The sequence below is a fragment of the Vespula vulgaris genome, chromosome 24 (genome assembly GCF_905475345.1).
Source record: "Vespula vulgaris chromosome 24, iyVesVulg1.1, whole genome shotgun sequence".
NCBI lineage: Eukaryota > Metazoa > Arthropoda > Insecta > Hymenoptera > Vespidae > Vespula > Vespula vulgaris.
Genome location: NC_066609.1, coordinates 1,170,835 through 1,195,813, shown reverse-complemented (window position 1 = coordinate 1,195,813; position 24,979 = coordinate 1,170,835). Strand labels below are relative to the sequence as shown.

General features: G+C 28.6%; 3 protein-coding genes and 1 long non-coding RNA gene across 9 annotated transcripts in view; 3 read left to right on the top strand and 1 right to left on the bottom strand.

Moving 5' to 3' along the window:
• The window catches only part of LOC127072101 (matrix metalloproteinase-2), a 214,145-nt gene that overhangs the window by 7,101 nt on the left and 182,065 nt on the right, over positions 1–24,979 (top strand). For 2 of the 6 annotated variants that reach the window (XM_051012232.1, XM_051012230.1), the window contains exon 2: positions 18,695–18,746. The exons of 1 other annotated variant lie outside the window; for it this stretch is intronic. In XM_051012232.1, the coding sequence (XP_050868189.1) occupies positions 18,695–18,746 (52 nt within the window). Of the gene's footprint in view, positions 1–18,144; positions 18,747–24,979 lie in introns of those variants that run through there. 3 more of the 6 variants (XM_051012234.1, XM_051012235.1, XM_051012233.1) reach the window with 3 other exon arrangements.
• On the top strand, positions 1,521–3,379 carry LOC127072110 (zinc finger HIT domain-containing protein 3). Its single transcript, XM_051012278.1, has 2 exons — positions 1,521–1,729; positions 1,844–3,379. The coding sequence occupies exons 1-2, from the start codon at positions 1,659–1,661 to the stop codon at positions 2,169–2,171; spliced, it is 399 nt and encodes a 132-aa protein (XP_050868235.1). The 5' UTR covers positions 1,521–1,658; the 3' UTR covers positions 2,172–3,379.
• On the bottom strand, positions 2,580–10,755 carry LOC127072104 (beta-glucuronidase). The gene is made up of 11 exons (XM_051012272.1): positions 10,347–10,755; positions 5,359–5,546; positions 5,174–5,272; positions 4,919–5,095; positions 4,623–4,855; positions 4,172–4,454; positions 3,773–4,047; positions 3,416–3,677; positions 3,156–3,344; positions 2,912–3,050; positions 2,580–2,821 (listed from the first exon to the last, which is right to left on the bottom strand). Exons 2-11 carry the CDS (start codon positions 5,524–5,526, stop codon positions 2,640–2,642), a joined length of 2,007 nt encoding a protein of 668 aa, XP_050868229.1. The 5' UTR covers positions 5,527–5,546; positions 10,347–10,755; the 3' UTR covers positions 2,580–2,639.
• LOC127072112 (uncharacterized) lies at positions 5,387–9,591 on the top strand. The gene is made up of 2 exons (XR_007785315.1): positions 5,387–5,456; positions 7,690–9,591. It is a non-coding gene; the product is annotated as an uncharacterized LOC127072112 (long non-coding RNA).

Here is a 24,979-nt window from a genome sequence, read left to right as displayed (position 1 = left end):
GCAAAGGTTATTCGTTTTGATGTTGGTACCACTGTTCTGGTAGTTGTCGGCGAACCTGGCCCAGAAAATAAGCCGGAACTGTTCGAGGAATCAATGACCTTGGCACGAGCGATTCCGTCAGGACATGGCCGATCGAAAGAAGAAAGTTTTTTTTTTCTTTCTCTCTTTTTCTCTTTCTCTCTTTTCCTCTCTGTCTCTCTCTCTCTCTGTCTTTCTTTCTCTTTTTCTCGATGTATTCAAGAAGAAAACATATAATTTAATTCATCGAAAAATTTCTGCATTGAATGAGAAACCAAACGTCCATCTTCTTTTTTTTTTTTTTTTTTTTTAAATTTTTTCTTTTCTTTTTCTTCTTCTGTACTTCGAAATCGATTATCATCATGTATATACATATGCGCGTATTTGTCTCTCTGTATATCTTCAAGGTCACGAAGCCGACGTACTTTTATCTACGATTAATTTAATCTACCGTGATCGAAGTGCTTGAAGAAAAAAAAGTAAGAATGGAAAAAGGTCTCATTTGCAAATCAGACGACAAACGTAAATGAGTTTTGGAGAGGAGAAGAAAGAAAGAAAATGAAGAAAAAAGATTATATTTTTATTGATGTACGAAGTAATCACGTGATTGGTAATGAGGGACATTCAAAATTGGCGCCATTGAAATTTATCGTCAAAAAATTAAAATTTCCATTGGCATTGGATGATTCATGTATATATATATATATATACATACATACAAATGCGTAGAACATTTTTATATTTATATCGAATGTTTTAATGTTATATATATTATGTTATAATAATTGTTAGCTATATATGAGTAGTGAACTTTTTTTGATAAATTTAATATTGAGCAAATAAGTGATTCCTCGAAATCGAACTCCTTTTTCTTTCTTTTTTGGTATTTTTCTTTCTGTCTCTGTCTCTCTCTTGCTTTCTTTTGTACACATACGTACATATACATACATCGTTAATACCTTCTATCACTTTAACCCAAAAGAGGTTCGTAGGATCTTTAGATATTTGGTATGCATGATGTATTTTCGCCGAACGAAATGCGACCTATTTTCTTTTGAGAAAGCAAAATATAACTATTCGTATTGTTAAAGTTAGATTGAATTGTAAGAATTTTCGTTTGTATTTAATTTTTGCATTTTCAATATTCTTATGAAGTTTGTATTTATTATTGTAAAAAAAAGTTTTGCATTAATCGCCTTAATGGTAAAATATTAATCGCTATTACTTTTATTTATCATTTATAATATTATTGTATTTTTAATTTCATTTATTTGAATTATATATATATATATGTGTATATATATATATATGTGTATAGTCAATATTTAAATTATTTTCGAATTTATGAGATACAAATCCATATATATATATATATATATATATATACATATAGACGTGCGCGCGCATAAGTAAGATGAAAGAATAAAGAAGAGAGAGAAGAACGAAGAGTAGGAAAGGGAGTAAGAGAGGGAGAGAGAAGGAGAGAGGGAGAGATTGTAATTGTAGTCGGCAGATGGCAGTATGAGAGTTCCTATGAAATCGCGTGCATGTGTGCTTGTAATGATTTTTATTTAAAAATTTTCTAGTTAATTATTTTAATAACACAGTATTTAATAGATAGTTTAATAGACAAGAAAAGGATGAAGAAAATTTGTATTGTGTGTGATAAGGATGGAGCTGCCTACAAGTGTCCTACGTGCAGAAATTTATAGTAAGTACTTTTTGAGGTTACTTTCGTGTTTCGGTGTCTAATAAAATTCGTCGATTTCTTTATCAAATTTATATGTAATATTGAAAATGTTTCATAAATGTTTTATCTGTTTAGCTGTTCTGTCGTTTGTTGCAAAGAACACAAAAAAATTGGCTGCGTCGCACCAAAACCACAATCGATTGATACCGATGTAAACATTGATGAAAATGAAAAATATGATTTTCCAACAGAGGACACGGTACCGTTGGAAAAATTAAAGAAATTGCGTGAGAGTAACGAAGTTAAAGACTGTTTAAAAAATCCACACGTACGTACTATTATAAAGGCGATTTTGAAAGATCCGAATCCGACGAAAGCTATAGCTTTAGCTATGACAGAACCTATATTCGTAGAACTTGCAGATGCGTGTCTAAAAGTTACAGAAATAGAAGAGAATAAATGATGCAAATAATTTAATGTCATGCGCATATACCAGCATTTGGAAAATGAAAATGTTTTTGTACAAGTATTACAGTTATTAGGAAATTTTAATACTGTTATTTGTTTTTTATAAAAACATAAGAAACGTAGCAGCGGATTAGCAAAGTGATTGTTAGATAATAATTATTTGACGATTAAGTAATTAGGTAGAGAAAGTGGTGACATTAATGAAAGCTATAATCCTTAAAAATATACGTAGTTGGTCCGTTATAAAATAAACAGGTATTAACAAGTACTTTTTATCGGAATATGTCTTGCATCGAAATAAATAATTCAATTTCATATTGTAATATATATATCTGTGCAAACATATCCGAAAGAATTGAGAGATAAAAATATACTAAATGATGTAAATGTTAAGCGAGTAGACTTCAAAAAAAAAAAAAAAAAGAAAAGAAAAAAAAAGAAAGAAAGAAAGGTAAAATTACATTCACAGTTCGGTATGTAGAGAGTAATAATTAGAAACGTAACTCTCGAGATTTTGCGGTAATTGCGTTCCATCTATTTCCATTTCTAACGCATAATATCTCTTTCTGACGTGATGAGCTACCATTTTTGGTTGTCTGTCTCTTGTAAAAATACCTTTTTTATTTCCACCTACTCTGTAATAAGCTAAAAACATAGAAATATTTATATATTTATACAAACAATTTGTAATAACATTTTCAATGATTTATGAAGTATAAAAGAATTAAATCTTACTTTGAGCTGTTCGAAAGTCTGCAAAGTTCCAAATAAATTCACCAATGAAGAAACCTTCGTTTCTTAAACGATCGAATGCTTCAAAATGTTTAGAAAACATTTCGGTTTGGTATTCTTCGCTCCATACATAACTAGGTAACTAGAACATTTCATTTTTGATTATTTTGAATATTTCATGTTATGAGTATATATTTGTTTTCTTTTTAATTATACTTTTTAATATTTCTTCTTTAACATTTCTTACCTCGTGTTGACCGGACAAAGTGTCTGCGCCATATTCGGACATAAGCACAGGTTTATCGTATTTTCTGTGCCAAGCTTCGGCCTCGGTAAATACACGATCGATAATCATATCCAATCTACCAGAATTTGCGTACCACGAATTGTAACGATTAAAACTAATAACGTCCAAATACTGACCAACTTTATCTTCCTAAATAAATATAAATCATTGAATTATTTAATCAATACGATTATGAATTTTAGAACTAATAGAATTAATACCTGAACACTTCTTGCAAGAGCTATGGTAACCGGTCTAGTAGGATCAAGAGCTTTAGTATGATCAGCAATTTGTTTGAAATATTCGTCGGCACCTTGTAATTGTGTTCTTGGCTCATTAGCGAGAGACCACATGATAACAGACGGATGATTTTTATCCCTTCGTACAAGTTCCGACAAAGATGTTTTATGACGTAAAAGTAAAAGAGGTGTGAAGTTTTCTGTGTCGACCGAAGGACACTCGTCGATGATCATGAAACCGAGTCTTAAAAAAACAAAAAAGAAAAGAAAAAAAAACGTATTTTGTTACCCCAAAATTTTTATTAATTTAAAAAAAAAAAAAGTCAAATCTTTAGATACCTATCAGCCATATCAAGAACTTCGTCGCTGTAAGGATAATGACTAGTCCTATAAGAATTAGCACCAACCCATTGTAAAAGTTCATAGTCCCTGATCATAGTGACAAGATCGAAACCACGACCTCTTATAATTGCATCTTCGTGTCTACCGAAACCTCTCATATAAACGGGTTTATTGTTCACTAATAAACTCGTATTTGTCCATGACACGGTTCTAATTCCAATAGGTAGTCTATAAACGTCTGAATTGGTATCATTTTGTGTTGACAATCTGACCTAAAAATTAAAAAAAAAAAAAGAAAAAAGAAAAAAAGAGAGAGAGAAAGAAAAATCCAATGAATTCAATTAATTTAATTTCCATATATTAATACTTTAAATATAGATTCCTTTCTATATATACCTCGAGAGTATAAAGATAACCAGGCGAAGAATTCATGCCTCGGGGCCACCAAAGTTTTGCTTTAGGTACTTTAAGAATACCAGATAAGTGTATATTGTCTGGTTCCTTTATTACCAAGTTTTCTTCTGCATCATGCAAGGTCACAATACAGATTGGTATTTCACCTTGGTTTAAACCTGCCGCTTGTATTGTATATTTTATTATACCCATGTCAACTACCACTCCGGTTCTTATAGTTATATCCTCGATATATACTCGTGGTGTGGTGTACAACAATACTGATCTACGTATGAAAATATGAATCGTAAAAGTTTTATTGTATAATCCTTATCACGAATATTAACTTCTTTTACAATTATAATAACGTCGATGTTAGTTAATAAATCAAATATTACAATGATATTGCGATATACATAGGATATTTAAAATAGTTAGTACTATACAACTATACCTGTGAATACCAGCATAATTGAAAAAATCAAAGGAATAACTTTGAAAGTGTTTCGTTCCGTTATCGGTGACAATGTCATATATCTTTCCTTGAGGTATACTTGTTTGAAGCAAGGTATTGTCAACTGCAACGGTTATACGATTTTTTAAACCGAAGAACAAGTATTTCGTTATCTCTGCCTCGAACGGAAGATTTCCAATCTCGTGTTCTATCACCAATTCATTGTTGATCCACTATAACGATAATTATTCTTAGATATTTCTAAGTTGACGTTTCTGAGTTGAAATAAGACTTACCACTTGTGCGAGATAATTGACAGAACCAAATCTTAAAAAAACTCTTTGATTTTGCCAAGACCAGGGTATATAAAAAGTACGTTCGTACCAGACAGCACCAATGTGATCCCTGAGTTCTTTAGACGTTGTTATATCGTTGTAAGAAGATGGTACTGGCATTTTAATCAATTCACCAGCCTAGAGAAACGTCAAACATTTAGAAACATTTATTTTAAACCAATTGAAATTAAGTCGATCAATGATTAATAATAATACCTTTGACAGTGAATCAATGTACCAGAATTCTCTGTAGCCTTTCAATACGTCATCAGAAGGTGAGGCAATAAAATCCCATAAACCATCGAGTGATTTCACCTGTATCGTTAATAACAACTGGTATGTATCATAACGTCTCCTTTTGATTAGAAAATTAATAATAATTAAATCGAAATTTCATTTACCTCGCGTGATTCGCTCTCTCGAGGATAGAGTTGACCAGGTAATGGTGTCGGTTGAATTTCCTCCTTTGGTAAAGCTGCGGATTCGCTTGGTACCTCAGGTAATTCAAATTCTACCTCAAATTCCCCTGATTTAACGCTACCGATTAGGAGTACGAACAGCAATAACATTTTGTTAGGTATTGGTGTTCCTGAAATTATTGTTTTTGCATTAGTTTTTGTTGCATACGTTTTGTTAATCATTGATTTTTATAGTTTTTTTTTTCTTTTTTTTTCTTTTTTTTTTTCGTTCAAACCAAAAATTATATATATAGTAGTAGTAAATAAATTGTTTTGTTTTTTTCACGTTTTTTTTTTTTTTTTTTTTTTTTAATCTTTATGAATCTAAATATACCAAATGAGATGATCTTCTCTTTCGAACTCTCTAGTGATGAACGACTTTTATAATTGTAGGAACAAAGAAAAGGAAAGAAACAAAAAACGTGCACGTATTGTATACAGAGATATCATAATCTTTCACATAATGTTTAAAAGGAAAAACTCATGAATTAGAGATAAAAAAAGAACGTCGTGGTTTGTATGTTTTAGTCGTGACTCGTACTATCTTATTCAAAGTTGATAAGATAGGCGAATTCTTTTTTGCTTTTTTTCTTTTTTCCCATGAAGGTTAACGTTATATCGAATTATAATAAAATATAATAAAATGTGATTAAATTAAACACGAACGAATTTAATAATATCGTTTATTTTATTGTTTTTTTTTCTTTTATTTTTTTATTTTTTTTTTTTCGAGAAAAAGATTATCTTTAAAGATGTACACGTTGTTTGTAGATAATCCTCTTTTTATCTCTTTATCTTTCTCTTTCTTATTAGTATTCAGAAGTATTCACGAATACTGTTCACTATCACCTGACCAAGACCGGTCTTCTTCCGTCCTTTTCTTTTTCTTTGTAGCCAAGAATGTACATTTCAGTATACTTCAAGCCATTTCAGTATACTTCACATTACTCTTTCTCTCTCTCTCTCTCTCTTTCTCTTTTAATTTCATAGATCTTGCAAATTTTTAATATTAATATATAATTATAAAAAGGAAGGAAGACATTAACAGGTTGATCCGATCATCTAATTTTAAGATTTACTGTATAAAATATAACTTCAATAAATCTTATTTATTTATTTATTTATTTTTCTTTTTTACTATGGTAAATGAATAAATAAAAAAGAAATGTTCCAATAAGAAATCTTGATTAAAATTACTATCACATTATGGTCGAAGTGTAGGGGATCGAGTGAAACGTAGAATTTTCAATATGGCGTCGTATAATAATGAATTATATAATAAGAAAAGAAATGAAATGTCTGATTCTTTTCTTTTTTTTTCTTTGTTTTTTTTTAGAGAAAGTATTACAAGAAAAAGAGTCTTTGTCAACAAGTGATTTGCGTTGAAGTGTGCTAAGTGGTATAACTCATTTTCGATATACGGCGTCGTATAAAAATAAATTACATAATAGGAAAAGAAATGTCAAAATATATTACAAAAAGAGTATTAATTTTTATTATGATTGAGATATTAAATGAGTAAGAAAAAAAGAAAAAGAGTCGTCGATTTTTGTAGAGGTGGTATTACGGTAAGAGTCTCAATTAATACCATAAACACCATAGTTATCACAATTGCGTACACTTGTTTGTAATTGTAATGAGATTTCAAAATATTTTTCAGATTATAAAATGGAAGATGTAATAATGTGTTCGTTGAACGCACGATTAGATATTTTCATTTATTATTATTTATATATATATATATATAAAAAATTTGTTTAAAAAAATTAATTCCATGCTCGTTCGTACAAAAAAGAAAATTGAAAATTAATAATAATTCAATATTCCTATTCAAAGATTTTTTTTTTTTTTTTCTAAATCGAATCGATAAAAAACTAAATCGAGTCTTGTTAATATTGAAAATTACAATAATTACAACACCGTAATATATATATATATATTTTGTTTTTCCTTAATAAAATTCATTACGTACAAATCGATCATACATTAACTTCGAAAATAAATTAATTGTAAGAATTCAAAGATAAATAAAAAAAATATCGAAAAGGAAAGATCGAATAGAAATTAAATGAGAATTTATTTACGAACAAATTTACAAGGATTCCGACGTCATAGTTCCTTTTCTTTTTTTAAATAATTTCCGATCATAAGAATTCAAAAAGAGCGAGGAAAGATTTTATGGACATTATATGAAATTTTATTGATAAACGAAGAAAGATTTTCTACGATTGTACGAACGATATATTTACAACATTGTAATTTGTTGGATTTTAGTAACACTAGCGATGCTTATTCGAAGAATTAAGGGCACAGGCCGATACGAGGAAACGATTTGATGCTTTGGGAAGGGAAGTATGCTCTCGTAGGAGGGCACCGTGCCAGGAAGCCGATATTGTCGACGAGACCCTGTAGAGAGTGTGTAGGGTCTCTATATCTATTTCTATCTCTCTCTATCTCTCTCTCTCTCTCTCTCTCTCTCTCTCTCTCTGTCTGTCTGTCTATCATTTAATCGAATTGTTAACTTTCAATCGAAACAACAACGAAATGTAATTTTCGTCGTCGTTCGTAGAATTAATTTCAATCGTAATGAATTCAATAATCGAATTAATCAATCCAATCAAATTCGGATCAACTGAAATTTTTGTTATTGTTTGAAAAAAAAAAAAAAAAAAAAAATTGTCCAGAGAACTCGTCACGATCGCTTTTACGATTTAATTTTGTCCGTTCGAATTGTTAACTTTTTTCCAATCGAAACTTTTCCATTTGAAATTTACTTTGATATTACATCGTCAGTCGTGAAATTTATTTGGGAAAACTTTTCGATTGAAAAACTGATCGGACGACGAAGTTCGGACGAATTGAAAATTTTTGTCGTTTGAAAAAAAAAATATATATATATATATATGTATGTATTGATACAAGAAGCAAAATTGTGTAGAAATCTCGTTTGCGATCGCGAACAATAAGTTCGATCGATTGACGAACTTTTGAATTAATTTCATTTCGAAAGTCCAACGAAACTTTACTTTGTTGTTTGCGACATTGTTTAATAAAAAAGGAAACAAGAGAAATGTAAAAAAGAAATAAAATAAAAATAGAGAAAGAAAGATAGAATGTGCGTGAAACAAATCAAATCAACTAACATTGCGACAAAAATGGATTTTAATATTCGTAAGATTATAATCGTACCGATATATTTCTTCGGATATAATTTTTTTTTCACTCCTGAGATGATCACTCCTAACGTTATAATTACGATTACACCGATAGGAGGAGTGATCGTTTAAAAAAAAAAATATATATATATATATATATTACACGATTGAACGTAACGATGAAAAATTTCATATTTACGTAAAAGTACCAAGTCGATAACAAATTTCTCTATTTCTCAATAAACTGAGATAACAGAAATCAAATAGTTGAAAATAGTCTGAAAGGAAAAATTAATATACGATAATAAATTATTTGTAATCGATATATCGAATGTTATCAATGATTAATATTATAGATAATCCACAAGTTTCGAACCACCCACTCGAAAATCGTTGTATAATCGAGGCCATAGAGAAAATTCATTCTATTCAACGTGAACACGTGAAACCCGTTGGGCAAAACGAAAATTTTGCAAATGGTACGGTAGACCAATGAAACCCATTAGTAATATTGTTCTTGGTCAAGTGCCAATCGATTTCACAGAGCCAATGTATACAAAAAGATTTTCCTGGAGGAATTGCACACAGCGAAATTACTGTTTAGAACGTTGACGTTGAAACCTCAACATTATTTCTATTCGAATTAAATGCACGTGGTGTTATTCACACACCGATGAAATTTCAAATTTAGATAATATTTATTAGCTAACAAGAGACTCTCTATGCCTATCTCTGTCTCCTTCTATGTTTCTCTCTTTCACGCTCTAAAACTAATAATAAAGAGAATGAAAACGGTATTTCAAAAAAAAAAAAAAAAGAAAAAGAAAAAAAAATACGAGAAGGATACACTAACATGACGCTCGTAATCTTTCTCTCTCTCACACACACATGCGTACGCATATATAAAGAGAGAAAGAAAGAAAGAGAGAGAGAGAGAGACATATATACGCGCATAAAAATTCTAAAATTGATAAGAAAGCATATAAAAATAGTATAAAAAATAATATATATATATATATATATATATATATATATATATATATATATATAAAAAAAAAAAAAAAAAAAAAAGATACACTAATAGGACATTCACATATTTCTTCTCTCTCCCTCTTTCTATTTTTTTTTCTATCCCTCGATACTTTGAAATTGTTAATGGAGCGAATATGAAAGAAGAAAAAAAAAACAACAAGACAAAAGAAAAGTTAAGGTCGTTAACGCGCGTGTCCATATTTCCATGTCGACATGTTTTACTTTACACACAGGGAGAAAGAGAAAGAGAGAAAGAGTATTTGTGTGTGTGTGTGTGTGAATGCTTCCTGAACTGTGACCCGTTCACATTCGCGAACCTAGTTTGATGTCAAACATAAATCATCTTCTCGCCTTTATATACTGCTGGTGTACTATCATATTGAAAAGGATATATCATTTGTCTAGTACTGTTATTATTAACACTTACATAACGATATAACTCTACAGATACAATCTTACAATTAACGATACACACACACATACACACACAAATATATACGATAGAACGTGATAAGGATCTATATATTCCAGATAGATAAATAATATATCTAAAGATTTTCTATTATCGTTTCTATCATCGTATTAATCATTGATAGAAGATACAAATCGATACGATTGAATTCTTTATTTAAATGAAAAAAAAAAAAAAAAAGAAAAAAAGAAAAAAAAAATAAAGAGGGAACAAAAATAGCTCGAATTATCTAATACATAAAGTGTATGATAAAAACTTAATCGATTACTTACTTATCAATAACAATTCGTTAATCGTAGTCCTTATTGATAATCCTTCGAGTCCTTATTCTTCTTTTAATCAAATATTTACCCTTTCTTCGGAAATAAAAAGACGACGAGGATAGACCTCTCTCTCTCTCTCTTTCTATTTCTATCTTTATCTTTATCTCTATCTCTATCTCTATCTCTATCTCTATTTCTATTTATCTATCTCTTTAGATTCTGAACGTATTCAATAAAACATCGTCGTCATAATCGTTGTCGTCGTCGTCGTCGTCGTCGTCGTCGTCGTCGTCCTCGTCGTTGTCGTCGTCGTGGTCATCGTCGTCGACGTAGCAGAGCTTGCCACGTTCTCTCCAGGAGGGATCTTACACCACTAGATCAGAGAATCAGTTACCTATCCCATTTGTGCACTGGGGCTCGCCAGACGGCCGGCCAACTTTTATATACCGGGTGTCTCTTTCTATCTTTGTTTCTATCTTTCTCTCTCTCTCTCTCTCTTTCTCTTTCTCTCTCTCTTTCTCTTTTTCTCTCTCTCTCTCTCTCTCACACACACACGTACACACACACGTACACACACATCGTTCTCATTTCTATCTGCTATTCCTACATCCTAATTCTTGCAAAAATCTTATCTCGTAAACACTTATATACATACGAATCTCTTGTTTTCTTTTTCTTTCTCTCTCTCTCTTTCTCTCTCTCGATCTCGATCTCTCGATCTCTTGGTACGTCGATCTTTTTTTCTTTTCTTTTCGTTTCTTTTTGCTTTTGTATTCGTTTTTTTTTCTCTTCCAACTCCTTTTTAATATTTTTCTTTTCTTTTTGTTTTTGTTTTTGTTTTTGTTTTTGTTTTTTTTTTTTTCTTTTGGTTTCTTTTCGTATTCCCGCCAAATCTCTCGTCACGTGACGCCTGCATTCGGATCTTCATTTTTGCAAAATCGTGTGAACGCTCGTATCTCGATAAGAAATTTCTTCTTCTTTTTCTCTTTTTTATTTCCCTTTTACTTTCTTTTTTTTATTTTTTTTTATTTTTTTTTTTTATTTTATCTTATTTCTTAAAGTTTATTTCCATCGGATCGTGCGCAGCTTACACTCGAGTACCGATCTCTTTTTCTCAACTTTTCTCGTTTTCTTTTTGAATTCTCGACAGATCATGCATATTACGTGACATTCGCGTATCAATTATTTTCTGTTTTTTTTTTTTCTGTATTACCGTAAAATCGTATCATTTACGTGACAAGTATCAATTTTTTTTTCCCTTTCTTTTTTACTTTTTTTTGTTGCATTCTCGACAAATCATATCGCGATGATACTTCGATATCAATTCTTTTTTCATTTAATTTCTTTTTTTTCTTCTTTATTTATTTTTGTTTGATTATCGAGTAAAACTTTGATTTGAATATTTGTCTTGATTACAGGAAAGAATATGTTTCTCTTTTAATAACACGATCGATTGTATATAAACATACATATATATATATATATATATATATATATATATATATATATATTTTATCTTTATCAAATATTTCTTATCTAATTTTTTTATACTCAATATCTTGTATATCAATATTTGTTATATAATATTTCCAAGAGACTTCTTCTCAAAATTTATTTTTTTGATAATGATCTCTTAAAGATTATTTATTATTATTATTATTATCATTATTATTATTATATAGGTTATTTATAATTATATATTTATTTATTTATTTATCTATTATCTAATATTTATTTGGATTGGCTCTTACATGACATATCTGATAACAGGCATTTTAATAATTAACTTTGTTGATAACGATATCCAAGGTCCATTAAATAAAATATATATTCTATATCATTTAATATTATTTAATAAGTAATGCCAGAATATGTAGTATATCATTTATAAATGAACGATTAATAATATTCCTGCACGTTTTGAATCTGACTAATCGTTTTCAATGTATTTCTTTTAATAAATTTTATAGTTTGAATTTTCTCTTTATAAAAAATATTAATCTTGTCTATTTAGCTATATAACCTTCAAAAATTCTGACATTACTTAATGACCACCTCATATAAATTTCTGCAATATATTTATGTCTTTTCTTAATAATATTTCTCATTTATATTTTCATATAAAATAAGAGACAAACATTAAAAACATTCTATTAGACGATTTTCTTTTCTTTTCTTTTCTTTTTTTTTTCTTTCTTTCTTTCTTTTTAATCTGCAGAAAGAAATATGTATATATATAAATTTATATTAATTAGGTTATGCGTTAATTTGCTTGGGATCGTTTTTACATACTTTCTTATTTTTAACAACTTGTATGGATAAATAAAAACAAGATTTTTAAATAATCAGAAAACGAATGAACGTATAAAAGTGATTTGATTGTTTCATAAAATAATATTACATAAAGACAATGATTTCTTTTTATTTCGTTTTTGTGTAAAAAAAAAAGAAAAAAAAAAAGACCGCATTTTTGCAGATAATATAACGTTGTAATCGATATTAATGCAAGAAATTAATTTGTATTTCGTTTGTATTTTTTATCTTGAAGATCGAATGGTCATATGAAAAAAATTAATTTGAATTTGATATTTCTTCAATGAAGATAAACAAAATCAATTTGATCATTACTTACATCAAACTTCGTGCAAATACAACGGTATGTATGACATAACCCAAACGACTTGAATATTTATCAGATTCGATAAACAAACTAATTTCGAGAAAGTAAAGTAATTACAAATGTAACTTCGATACTTAGAAAAACGTGTAACGGATGATTTTTAGTACTAATTTTTAATCCTATTAGCGCTGTAATCTATTTCCTCGAAATTGTCGGTAATGTAGAATATGATATATAAATGATAATAAAGAATGAAAAAATTTCACATTGTGAATAATATTTTAATAATTCTTCAAATACGTTTTTACTCTTTGATACTTTTTTTTTTCCTTTTTTTTTTTTTCTTTTAGCAAATTCACAAAGTGTGTTCACGATCATAGTAGATTACAAATTCTAGGAGTTTCTCGCAGTCGATAAAAATGAGGAACGTTCTATAGTTAGTATTTAGAAAATGTTAAATAGGAAACTTACCAACAGATAATTTCGAAGTAATCATTTTTTTTTGTCTTGTTTTTTTATAATTTTTTTTTTTTTATTTTCATTAAATATCTTTAATCTATTTAAAGGTTAAAAATGGTAATAATTTTGCTCACTAATTAATTACTAATGTTACTGATTAATTAACGATTAATTATTGAAATTTTTGTATTCATCAATTTAACTCATTTTTAATCTTACGTTTCATAAAAATAAATTTATCGTCACATGAAATCTATATGTTTTTAATTAATGATATGTATTTATGAAATTTTCAATTTCTAATTTCTAATTTTTATTATTAATAATATGCATCTTGATATCACCAGGTGGCGTACCAAGGTAATTTTCAATTGTCAAGTATGAAATTTAACCTTATTCTAATTAGTGTACATGAATTGTAAAGTGTAACAATTGGTTCGACTATTTTTTTTCCTTTGTTTTGCTCTAGAATAATAATGACTGTGAGATCGGATTAATTGGTAAAAAGGCGATTGACCCTCGACAGTCAAGGCTACAGAGGTCACCACACTTCGAAACAATCACTGACTTCCGGTGTGTCGTCGCGACTGTCCGTATGAATCATTTTGATACTTCTATATCAATGTTCTTTATCTAAATATTTTCTCTTCCCTTTTTTCTTTTCTTTTTTTTTCTTTTTTTTTTCTTGCTATTTTAAACAACAATTAATAAATACGACCATTAAAAAATTTTCTTCAAAATTGATTTATTTATCGATCGAGTTCATCGACGTTTATCGAAACCAATATGGTGGACAGAAAGAATTAAATTTGATTAATCTAAAATAACGGGATTGCTTATAAACGTAGACCTAAGTGGTATCTTCGAATTTAGAGGTTTATCATGTAACTGACAAATGATTCATATACATATACATATATATATTAAATTCTCATACGTACGAAACGAGAACCTAACAAATATTAACAGATAACTGCATCATCGTTAGCAATTCGATCCACAAAATAATTCTCCAATCACCTTTTTTTTTTTTTCGTAAAAAATAAATCCTATTCAAATGTCTTTTTCTTTTCTTCTTTTTTTTTTTTTAAACTTCGTTCATTATACAATATTCTAAGAAATTCTTCCTCCAAGAATTTCTTAGTAAGAATTTCTAAAGAATAAAGGAAATAGAAAAGAAAGAAAGACAATACCGATCAACGATGTTAAGAAATGACGCGCAGTGGCGCCACTGTCGCCTCCGGTCCTCAACTTCCGGTAGCACCCACTCATCTTTGGCAGGATGAACTCCAGTATGAAGTTATCTTTTAGCCTAACGTACTTTTATCTGTCGGGAAATGACTGGTCATTGGCCCATGGTCGACACCGAAGGTTTAACGACCACTCATTTCTTTCTTTCTTTCTTTCTTTTTTTCATTATTTTTTTTTTTCTTTATTTCCTTTTTTTCTTGTTTTTGTTTTTGTTTGCTTTCTTGTTACGTCTTTCTAACTAATTATTAAAACATATCGTTGATCGATCGATTATTATTATTACATGAATCACGACTCTGCGTTTTTATATGCAATCGAATGAAAATATTTTTTCATTCGTATTTCGATACGTATATCTATATATATATATATATATATATATATATTAAGAAACGAAATTTTATTTAATATTAAATCATTCGTACATCGAGAAATATTTTTTGTTCTAATAAATATTCAAGAAAAAACTACAGTAATATGAGTATATCAAAAGATCGAGATAATCACTATTCAATAAGGATGAACGATGCTAAAAGATGGATCATAAATTTCTAGATAATTTTTAAAAACACGACTAATTGAACTCGCGGTTTGTCCTCCAATTTTATTAATAAACAGGCTGGTAATCTTACGATCTAAGAAAAGAAATTGATTTAGAAAAAATTGCTCGAAGAGATTCAATCGATTTTTTATTAATGTCATTTGTTAAAGATTTTTTGATCTACGTAGAGATTTTTGATCTAGTATATTGATTTTGGGATTACTGATACAGTATTTTATATTGTTTTAATTAATTCCACCAAATTTCTTTAATAAAATCGTGTTAGATAATATGCAAAAATGACGAAACGAAGCGTGCGTGTGCGTTTGTAATGTATGTTAGAGGAAGAGAGATAGATAGAACATTTTATCGACTGACTAATCGCGTGCATAAGGACTGTCTAGTCCCTAGACAAGTAATTTTCAGGAGGGTCGATACGAGTTAAACGTGACCTCCACGAGCAGACGGTACTATATTTATTTCGTAGAATGAAATGTATTAAGAGTGAGTTTACGAGAGGGAAGAGTAAAAAAAGAGAGAGAGAAAGAAAGTGAGATTTAAATTCTGCGAATTAAAAGAAAAAAAAAAAAAAAAAGAAAAAAAAACATCATCCTTTTTTGACCGTCGATTAAAAGAAAATCATTCTTAAATTATCGATTTTCACGAAATTTTCATCTTCTTGTTAGAATTGATTAATATAACTTGTTCTTTCTTTTTCCTTTTTTTTTTTTTGTGTGTGTATTTTGTATAAGAAATTAAAGAAAATAAGGAATTAAATAGAAGAATTTAATTAAAGGTCTATTAATTTTATTCTTAATTTATACTTTTATATCTTGATTGTAATCAAATTATAATGATATCATTATTCTTACTTTTTTTTTTTCTTTTATATAAGACCATATGTAAATTATTTTAATTTAATGTATTAAATCAAGTTTTATATATATATATATATATATATATATATATATATATATATATATGATATAAGAACGAAGGAGAGGGATGAAGAAAGTATTTCCTTATAAGGTTTGAAAACTTATAAAGAATCAGGATATTTACAAATGTCCTTGGACAGATTGATTGATAGGCTCTCAACGTTCGTGTAATATCCTTTCGAATGCGTGATGCCGAAGATAAAAGACTATTGACGTAAAAGAAAACTGATGGTGTCTATTGAAAAGAGAAAGAGAAGGGAGTAAGAGGTACACACCATAATATTTATAATATAGTTAAATTCATAGGAGATTCTTTGACCTTCCCCTTTACCCCATAAATTATCAATATGTCTTTAATAAAATATCAGATATGTTTTTTACATTGCTTGTTAATTTTTTTTTTAATTATTAAAAAAAAATTATTGATTGTTTCTACTTATTCAATATAATTTATCACTTATTTACTTATTACTTGCATATATGTATAACATATACATAAATATTATCAATATTATACAATATTAAATAAATATAATCGATATATTAATAACGAATAAAGAAGTACATATAATAATAAATATATAATAATTATCGGTGTAAGTATAATAATTATTTAACTAAAACTTGGAGGATATAAAACGAACCTTCTATAATATGATTTAAAAATTAATTTTGCTTGATGAACGAATGTCTATATAAAAGAAAAAAAGCAAAAAAAGAAGAAGAAGAAGAAAAAAGATTTAATAAAATGCACAGGTAGATGAAATTATGTAACTTAAAGGTTATATGTTACTGGAAAGGATCAATCCTTAAAATATCGAAGGTCAAATTCAAACTCAAAAAAAAAAAAGATAGTAGTGATAGATTCTTACGAAAGATTTAGTAAAAAAATAAAAATAAAAAAGAAATAAAGAAAAAAAAGTAATAATAATGATAAAAAAATGAAAGAATATTAAAATTGTATTTCTTCCTTCGTCGTTTAATAATTACTTAAGTTTCGTACCGCTTGTTAATATTACATCGTTAATATCGCAATATATACACACATATACGTAATGTGTATTTATATTCGTGTGTAGAAAGATATCAACATCAACCAAATACTTGTTCGCCAACGCAGGAAGACGCACCCGCGGTTGTTGAAGCAACAAGAGTGGGTGGTATATAAACGTAAGCGCGTGTATGCGTGTGTGTGTGTTTGCAAGATGGTAAAAAAATCATAGTCTGTTAGGTAGGGCATTTAGAGTTTACAGATTAAACCATTTTTCTTTTCCCACGTCCTTCGAGTCGAGAGATATTAATAGGATCGTTATAACTAAGCTAAGATAAAAAAAAAAAGAGAGAGAGAGAGAGAGAAATAACGTACGTCTATACTTTCGTTTTTTCGGAGAGGAACATTATCTTTTCTTTTTTCTTTCTTTTTTTCTTTTTTTTTTCCTTCTTTTTTCTCATCATTCAAAAGGTCAGATTTTTAGATAGAAATTTTATTTCCTCTCGTCGCAATATGTTCATCGTTTTATCGGAATGATTTTGATAGACGCTTCGCGTTTTAATATGTACATAAATTTAAAAGAAAAGAAAAAATAATTATATATATATATATATATATATATATATATATATATATCGTATTTGAATTTGGCGCTGGTCACGTGCTACCGCTTCTTCGATAAAAGAAAGGAACTATAGGTTAAAAAGAGACAGGGAAAATAAAGGAAAAATATAATCGACGAAGATAAAAAGTTTTATTACGGAGTAGGATTAATTAAATATATAGAAACTTTAGATATCGTTTAATACAGTCTTTCCTTTCTTTTTCTACAAACATCGTCGACCTTTCCGTTCGTAAACATTTCAAATGTTTAAAATGATCGCGTTCCAATTCCCGTACTCGGAGTTAAGGAGTCGCGGAGATCGCACGCGGCGCGTGTGGTCGTCTGATTGGTCGAAGACGTTAGGAGTGGGGGAACGCAGCAGTGGTCCTCTTAGCACAAGAGCGTCAGTCGCGCGGTACGCGGCGCACGGTCAACATCGAAGGGAGTTTCGTCGCGTGTGCTTCCCTTTTATCCCTTCGACGTCGCTTCGAATTTATCACGTATACGTATTTAACGTACATACATAATATACACGTACACACACACATACCTTATATATATATATATATATAAAACTATAAATTACACGCTCGCATAATAATTTCATACGAGCTTTCCGATGTAATAATACATGCAGGATAACCTCCTTCGTTTTAAATTTATTTCCATTGGTTTTTGTTTCTATCGATTATAAACGAATGTTAAACGTGAAAATTGAAAAGATATAGAAGATGAAACCGTCATAATATATACACGATTCTATACTACCTCGTGTAGATTTATCCGTGCATAATTTTCTTCTTTTTTATTATTCTACAAACGTCGCGTATTTACCCTCACCCGCGTGCGACTATATGTATATTATATTTCCAACGAGAGACACGATTTCTCAAACCTTTTCTTTCTTTTTTTTTTTTTTTTTTTTTAATTTCACGACGAACGTGTGTGTTTAGGCATCATGAAACGAGGCACGAACTGAGAACATCGAAGCCGATGGATTACGAGGTTAGTTATGTTTTTATTATTAATATCTTTGTTATTTGTTATAGCATTGTATTTTACTTTTATATTTATTTATTTTACTATATCTATAGAATGTTCTTTTTCCAATTCGACGCTCTTATCAATTTTCTAAAGCGATCGAACAACGTACGATCGTACGAAAAGGAAAAAGCTTTTCACGTACGATTCCTTCGAAATGGCGCGAAATTCTTTTTAATAAATCCAACTCTATACTACTTTTTTTACTTCGTTATGTTACATAGATGTAACATACATAGCTTACATAGCTTTGTTAAAAGATCTCTACGATATTAGTTAATTAGTTGTTGCAATTCTTTTTTTTTTCTTTTTTTTTTTTATAACTGACTGAAAATTGAAGAAAAAGTAATGTTCGAAATTAATTATAAAACAACGAAGCGTTATATCTTATTCTTTTGTTGTCTCTTTCTTATCGTTCATTGGCTTAATCCTTCACCGCTTTATTCGTTACACACACACACACGTATATATATAAATATATGTATTTTTGTATTACGATACTGACCTTAACCTAATATTATCGGTTAATAATGGTCGATAAAAATATTTTTTTTTTTTCTTCTTTTCTTGTTTATAATTGTTTAACAGTCGTTTGTTTTCTTTCTGAGAAAATTCTTATTTTCTTCTTTTTTTCTTATTTTTATACGAGTTATATGTATGTATAAAAAATTCGTCATGGCGGATCATCTCTCTCTCTTTCTCTCTCTTTCTCTCTCTTTCTTTCTTTCTTTCTCTTTCTCTTTCTCATTTCGTCGCGTGCGAACGTTTTTGACCGTTACACCAATTGTCGTTTGTTTCACGACTAAGATCACGTGATCCTTCGCAGTTTCGTTTTTCCACGAACGGTTTTGTCCAGTGAAAAGACCTTGAAGACGATGTTTTTAGAAATAATTGTAATATGATCATCTCTCGATATTCTACTTTTTCTTGTGTGTGTATGTGTATGTGTGTGTGTGTTTTTTTTTTGTGCGTCGAGTAATATTTTCAGGAATCGTTAGGACGGTTACGTCTTTGTTTCTTTTGTTATATATCTATATATATATGTACATATAATGAGTGTTATATATGCACATATATTTGAGCTTTCCTTCGTTTATTTCAACGGTTTTTCTGACGAGGTAGAATTGATGATAGTCTTTATATATTACCCGATCGAAATACTTACTTCTCATCGACACATTGGACACATTTATATGTTTATTTATGTGTGTGTTTTCCATCTCTGGAGTAAAAGAAAAAAAAAAAGAAAGAAAACTCGTACGAATGTTTTCGATAAAAGTAAGATTCTGTAGTAGAATAATGAAATAGACAGATTAATATTATATTTATTAAAAGAAATAAGAATATATATTTATATATTCGTAATATTTATATTCGTTAATTTAATTTTATTAGAGTTATTAGAACATATTTTTATAAGATTATATAATGTGGAGATTATATTAGTATGATTATATTATGTTATTATTTATTATCGGACTATTTTTTGAATTAGTATAATTATGTTACATTATTTATTATTATTATTACCGGCATCATCATTATCATTAATTACTTTTACTAATACTGTTATAATTATACTGCAATATGTATATATATATGTATATATGTATATATATATTTTTTATTATGATAGTGTTATATTTTATAATAGTATGATATAATATTCTCCATTCTTTTATAATAATAATAATAATAATAATGTATCATTTAAACCGATATAATTATATCACACAGTAACATATAACTAATATTTATTAATATTAATGAAGCATTAATTTTCAAACATAACCTAACAATTGATCATATCTCTGATATGTATAAAGAGTAAAGAAAATTTAATTATAAAGATAAAAGAAATATAGATTAAGAGAAAAGAAAATTTTTGGAGAAATTAGATCCATTAAATTTTTCGTTAACGATCGAATGTTAAGAAATATAAATCTTTCTTTTTTTTTTTTTTTTTATTTGTTTAAATAAAAACTTTTAAGAAAAAATCTGTTCAGGTACGTTTGAAATACGTCTAGTTCTTTTTTTTTTTTCTTTTCTTTTCTTTTTTTTTTAAGGGGAAGGGGAAGTAAAACTTAGAAACTTGTCCTCGTCGAATTTTTCATCTTAGAAATCCAGATTATGGAGGAGAAAAGGAAGGGTGTAAGGGATTGGTTGATAGGGATGGGGTTGGGGATGAAGAAGGGTGAGGTCGACTGAATAATATCCCAGCGTTATCGTCCCCGTAAGATCGGATCTACAAATTACAAAGCTCGTTCGCAACGAGCGGATTACATAAATCTCATTTTCCTTAGCTTCTTCTTTTTCTTCCTTTATTTTCTTTTCCTTTTTCTTCTTCGTCTTCTTTCTACGGCCGACGTTACAGAAAAAGAAAAAGGAACGAAAGAATTTTTCTTCCTGCTCTGACTTGCACTATTTCAAATCACATTTTTATCATTGTTTGAATTTGTGCAGGAGGGATTTTTTTTCTTTTTTTCTTTTCCTTTAGGGTGCATCATTTTATTTTCAATCTAACCTTATTTCGGATTTTTTTTTTTTTTTTTTGTTAAATACTTTTTTAATATTTATTTTTATATACGTAATTTATGTAGATGTAAATATTTTAATATCGCAATTTTTTTTTTTTTTTAAGCCAACTTTCTCAATTAATTCTAGCTGAAACTTTACGAATTAAATTTAATAATTTTTAAATATTTCGTATCGAAATATTCAATTTTCTTTTTTATCGTTTTTAGATACTATATATACGTATATACATATATACATATATACATATATATTATTGTTAATATATCAGTTTTTAATGAGTGATATAAAATAGTTTAAGATATTTCTATTCAATCTATTCTTATCAAATTATTTGTATTTCATTAACAATATCTTAATATCATATTATATTATAATCCATACATTATAAAACAATCTATTATATTATAAAACAAATGTCGGCCATCTTACCTATCATCCTAAACACACAAATCGTCTTTTACCCTTTCCTTTTTTTTATAAATTCATAAAAAAAAAGAGAAAAAAAAAGTAATATCGTAGATAATCATTATTAATAATTAAATTACCCATATAACTTTCTTTTGATCATTTTAACAATGAAATACTTTTTATATCTCGAATTTGAGGTTAACTTAAAGAAATTCAAATATACAGAATGCGAAGGATGGTATATATGTATGCGGTGGTAAAGGGTTTGATAAAATAGTCGGTAAAGGGTATCCAGTAAGGGGATGGAAGGGGTTGGAGAGGTGGGAGAGGGGAAGGATCCATGAACTTTGACTTCGGAATTACTCCGTGACTGTCCACGAACGGTTCCGCTTTTGTGACACGACCTTTCTCTCGCAGTTCTTGAAATGGCTCAGGTGGGTCGGGTTGGTGAGAGGGGTTGGGAGATGGAGAGAGATGAAATGGGGGTGAAATGGGGGTGAAATAGGGTGGCACGAGAGCAAGAGGGCGTGTAAAGATAGACAGAGAGAGAAAATGCACGATGGAACGTTTGGATTTCTACTTGGAAGGTTTGGTCTTTTCGCTTCAATGAGTTTCTTTCTCCCTCATTCTCATCTTACTCATTAATTCTCCTTCTCTTTCTTTCTAGTCATTTCCTGCCTGATCGATTGATGCAGAAATTATCGTAAGGTTTTTTTTTTCTTTTCTTTTCTTTTCTTTTTTTTCTTTATTTTTTTTTTCTTCTTCTACTTCGTTGCTAGCGTCCGAAGAAATTAATTGCCAATTTCAAAGAATTAATTTTTTGTTTCGTTATTTTGTTTTCGTTTTCTTTCATTTTACTTTAATTAGATGTTAGATGCTATCTTTCTTTTTTTCTCTCGACGAATATTGCATCATTCGTTTGAAATGTTTATTTTCTTTTGCGTGATAGTTTTTCTATATATACTACATAGGTATGTATAATATATATTAGTCTATAGATCTTTTTCTTTTTTGTTTTGTTTTTTTAAACATAATTTCTCATTTGATACGTACAGTAAAAATAAAAAAATTTTCCATTTGAAAAGAAATAAATAAGAATACACCGTACACCTGTTAAAGGTTCAACAAATACGAGTGTGTGTGTCTGTGTGTTATCGTGTTAAAGTATTTAACAAAGAGATTGATTATCAAAGTTGACCTGAATAATAATTACACCATGTAAAGCCTCGTTTTGTTTTAGTTCTGAGAAAACTATTGCTCTAAATAATTAATAGTAATTAATGATAATAATAAAAATAATCATTATATAACGAAAAAATCAATATAAAACAAATTAATATAAAATAAGAATGAGAATGATATTACAAAGTAATAATAATGATAATATCGTAAAAATAATATTAATTTTAATATTAAATTTAATAATAAAGAATATGATCGTAATAAAATGTATGATCTTTCATTATTTATAATAATGACATGATCTTATATTCGTTATAATAGTAATTGGAATAATAAACGATCGGTTAAAGTACGAATATGAATTACGTACGTACATGGATATATATATATATATGCATACGTATAGAATGAAATGGAGGAGGCGTCTTCGTTTCGAATATAAAAAAAGGCACAAAGGGAGATAACTAAAAGAAGATATCGGGCTCGTTGGCTCCTCGTCTATTTCATTTATCGCACCATTAGAACGAAGTACTATATACTTCCTACTGTTTGCTGACATAACGACGACGATCGCACGCATCTTTTTATTTTTCTTTTTTATTCTTTATCTATTTGTTTCTTTCGTTTCTTTTTTCTTTTTTTTTTTTTATTCGTTTTCTTTTTATTTTTATTTTCACTGTATTTTATTTGCTCCCTTACTCTCTCCCCCATATTTTTTATTTCCTACGAATATATTCTGAATCATTTTTATTACTCATCCTATGCGTAATCATATGTATATATATATATATATAGTTTTTTATTTTATTAATAGTATTATTTATATCAGTATAATAATATTGCAGTAATATAATTATATTATATAATTATATTGCAATATTGTTTGTTATATATTGTTAAAATAAGATATATATATATATATATGTATTAAAAAATGTGTTAAATGTGTTAAAAATGACTTGAAGACACATATGCAATATAAATATATGTATGTAGATATATTATGTAACAGTAAGAAAATCTATAAATAGAAATTGAACATTAGGAAAACAAAAATCTTTAAAAGAATAATAAAAATTGAAGAGAAGGAGAAAAGAAAAGTGAACGTTTGTATTAAAATTTAAAGAAGTATTTAATTTTCTTTTTTATTTTTATTCGATTATTATTATTATTATTATTTTATTTTATTTTTTTATTTATTTTTTTTTTTTAAATCTGACGACACCAACCAACCACTAATTTATCGAAAATTTAAAAGCACGTATCTTTCTCATAAAATATTCATTATCTTTCTCTCTCTCTCTCTCTCTCTCTCTCTCTCTCTCTCTCTCTCTCTCTCTCTCTCCCTCTTTCTCTCTCTATAATGAAATTATTTACGAGTAGCTTATGTTAGTAGACCCCAAAGAAATAATTGGCCATATGCCCTAATCGAATTAATAGTTACGATTGAGATAACTTTGAAGTAGGAGAACTCTTATTGATTATCTTCTTTAGAAACGATCTGTTTGGATCGTTTGTAAAAGAAAAAGAAGAAGAACAAGAAGAGATGGTAGAGGAGGAGGAGGAGGAGGAGTAGAAGGAAAGATGTTTTCAACATGGCGGTATATGGTCGTCATCATTTTACACAGAGAACAAAGTTTCGATATCGTGGAGCAAAGAATTCCGGTTATCGAGCCGAAAAAATGAGGTCGAGTGGCGTTGACACGCTCACAAAGATAAATCATCCTCAGTTCTCTTCTCGTTGCGTTTGTTCATCGTCCTTCCGGTTTCCGGTTTCCGGTATGTTCTTCACACTCTCTTTCTCTCGGTAATATCTTTTCTAGCAAGGTTCGGCCATCCTCGGCCATCTTCGTCAATTCTCGGTTATCTTCGGACATCTTTAATTTAACTTCGACCATCTTTAATTTAACTTCGGTCATCTTCGTTTATCTTCAAACGTCTCTTCGATTATCCTATTTGCATATTTTCTTGTCATTGTTCGATTTATCGATTTCCTTTTATTTCTATTACTCTTTTCTTTTCTTTTTTATCATAGTAAAAGATCGATTTTAATAGTTAAGAAATTTTGT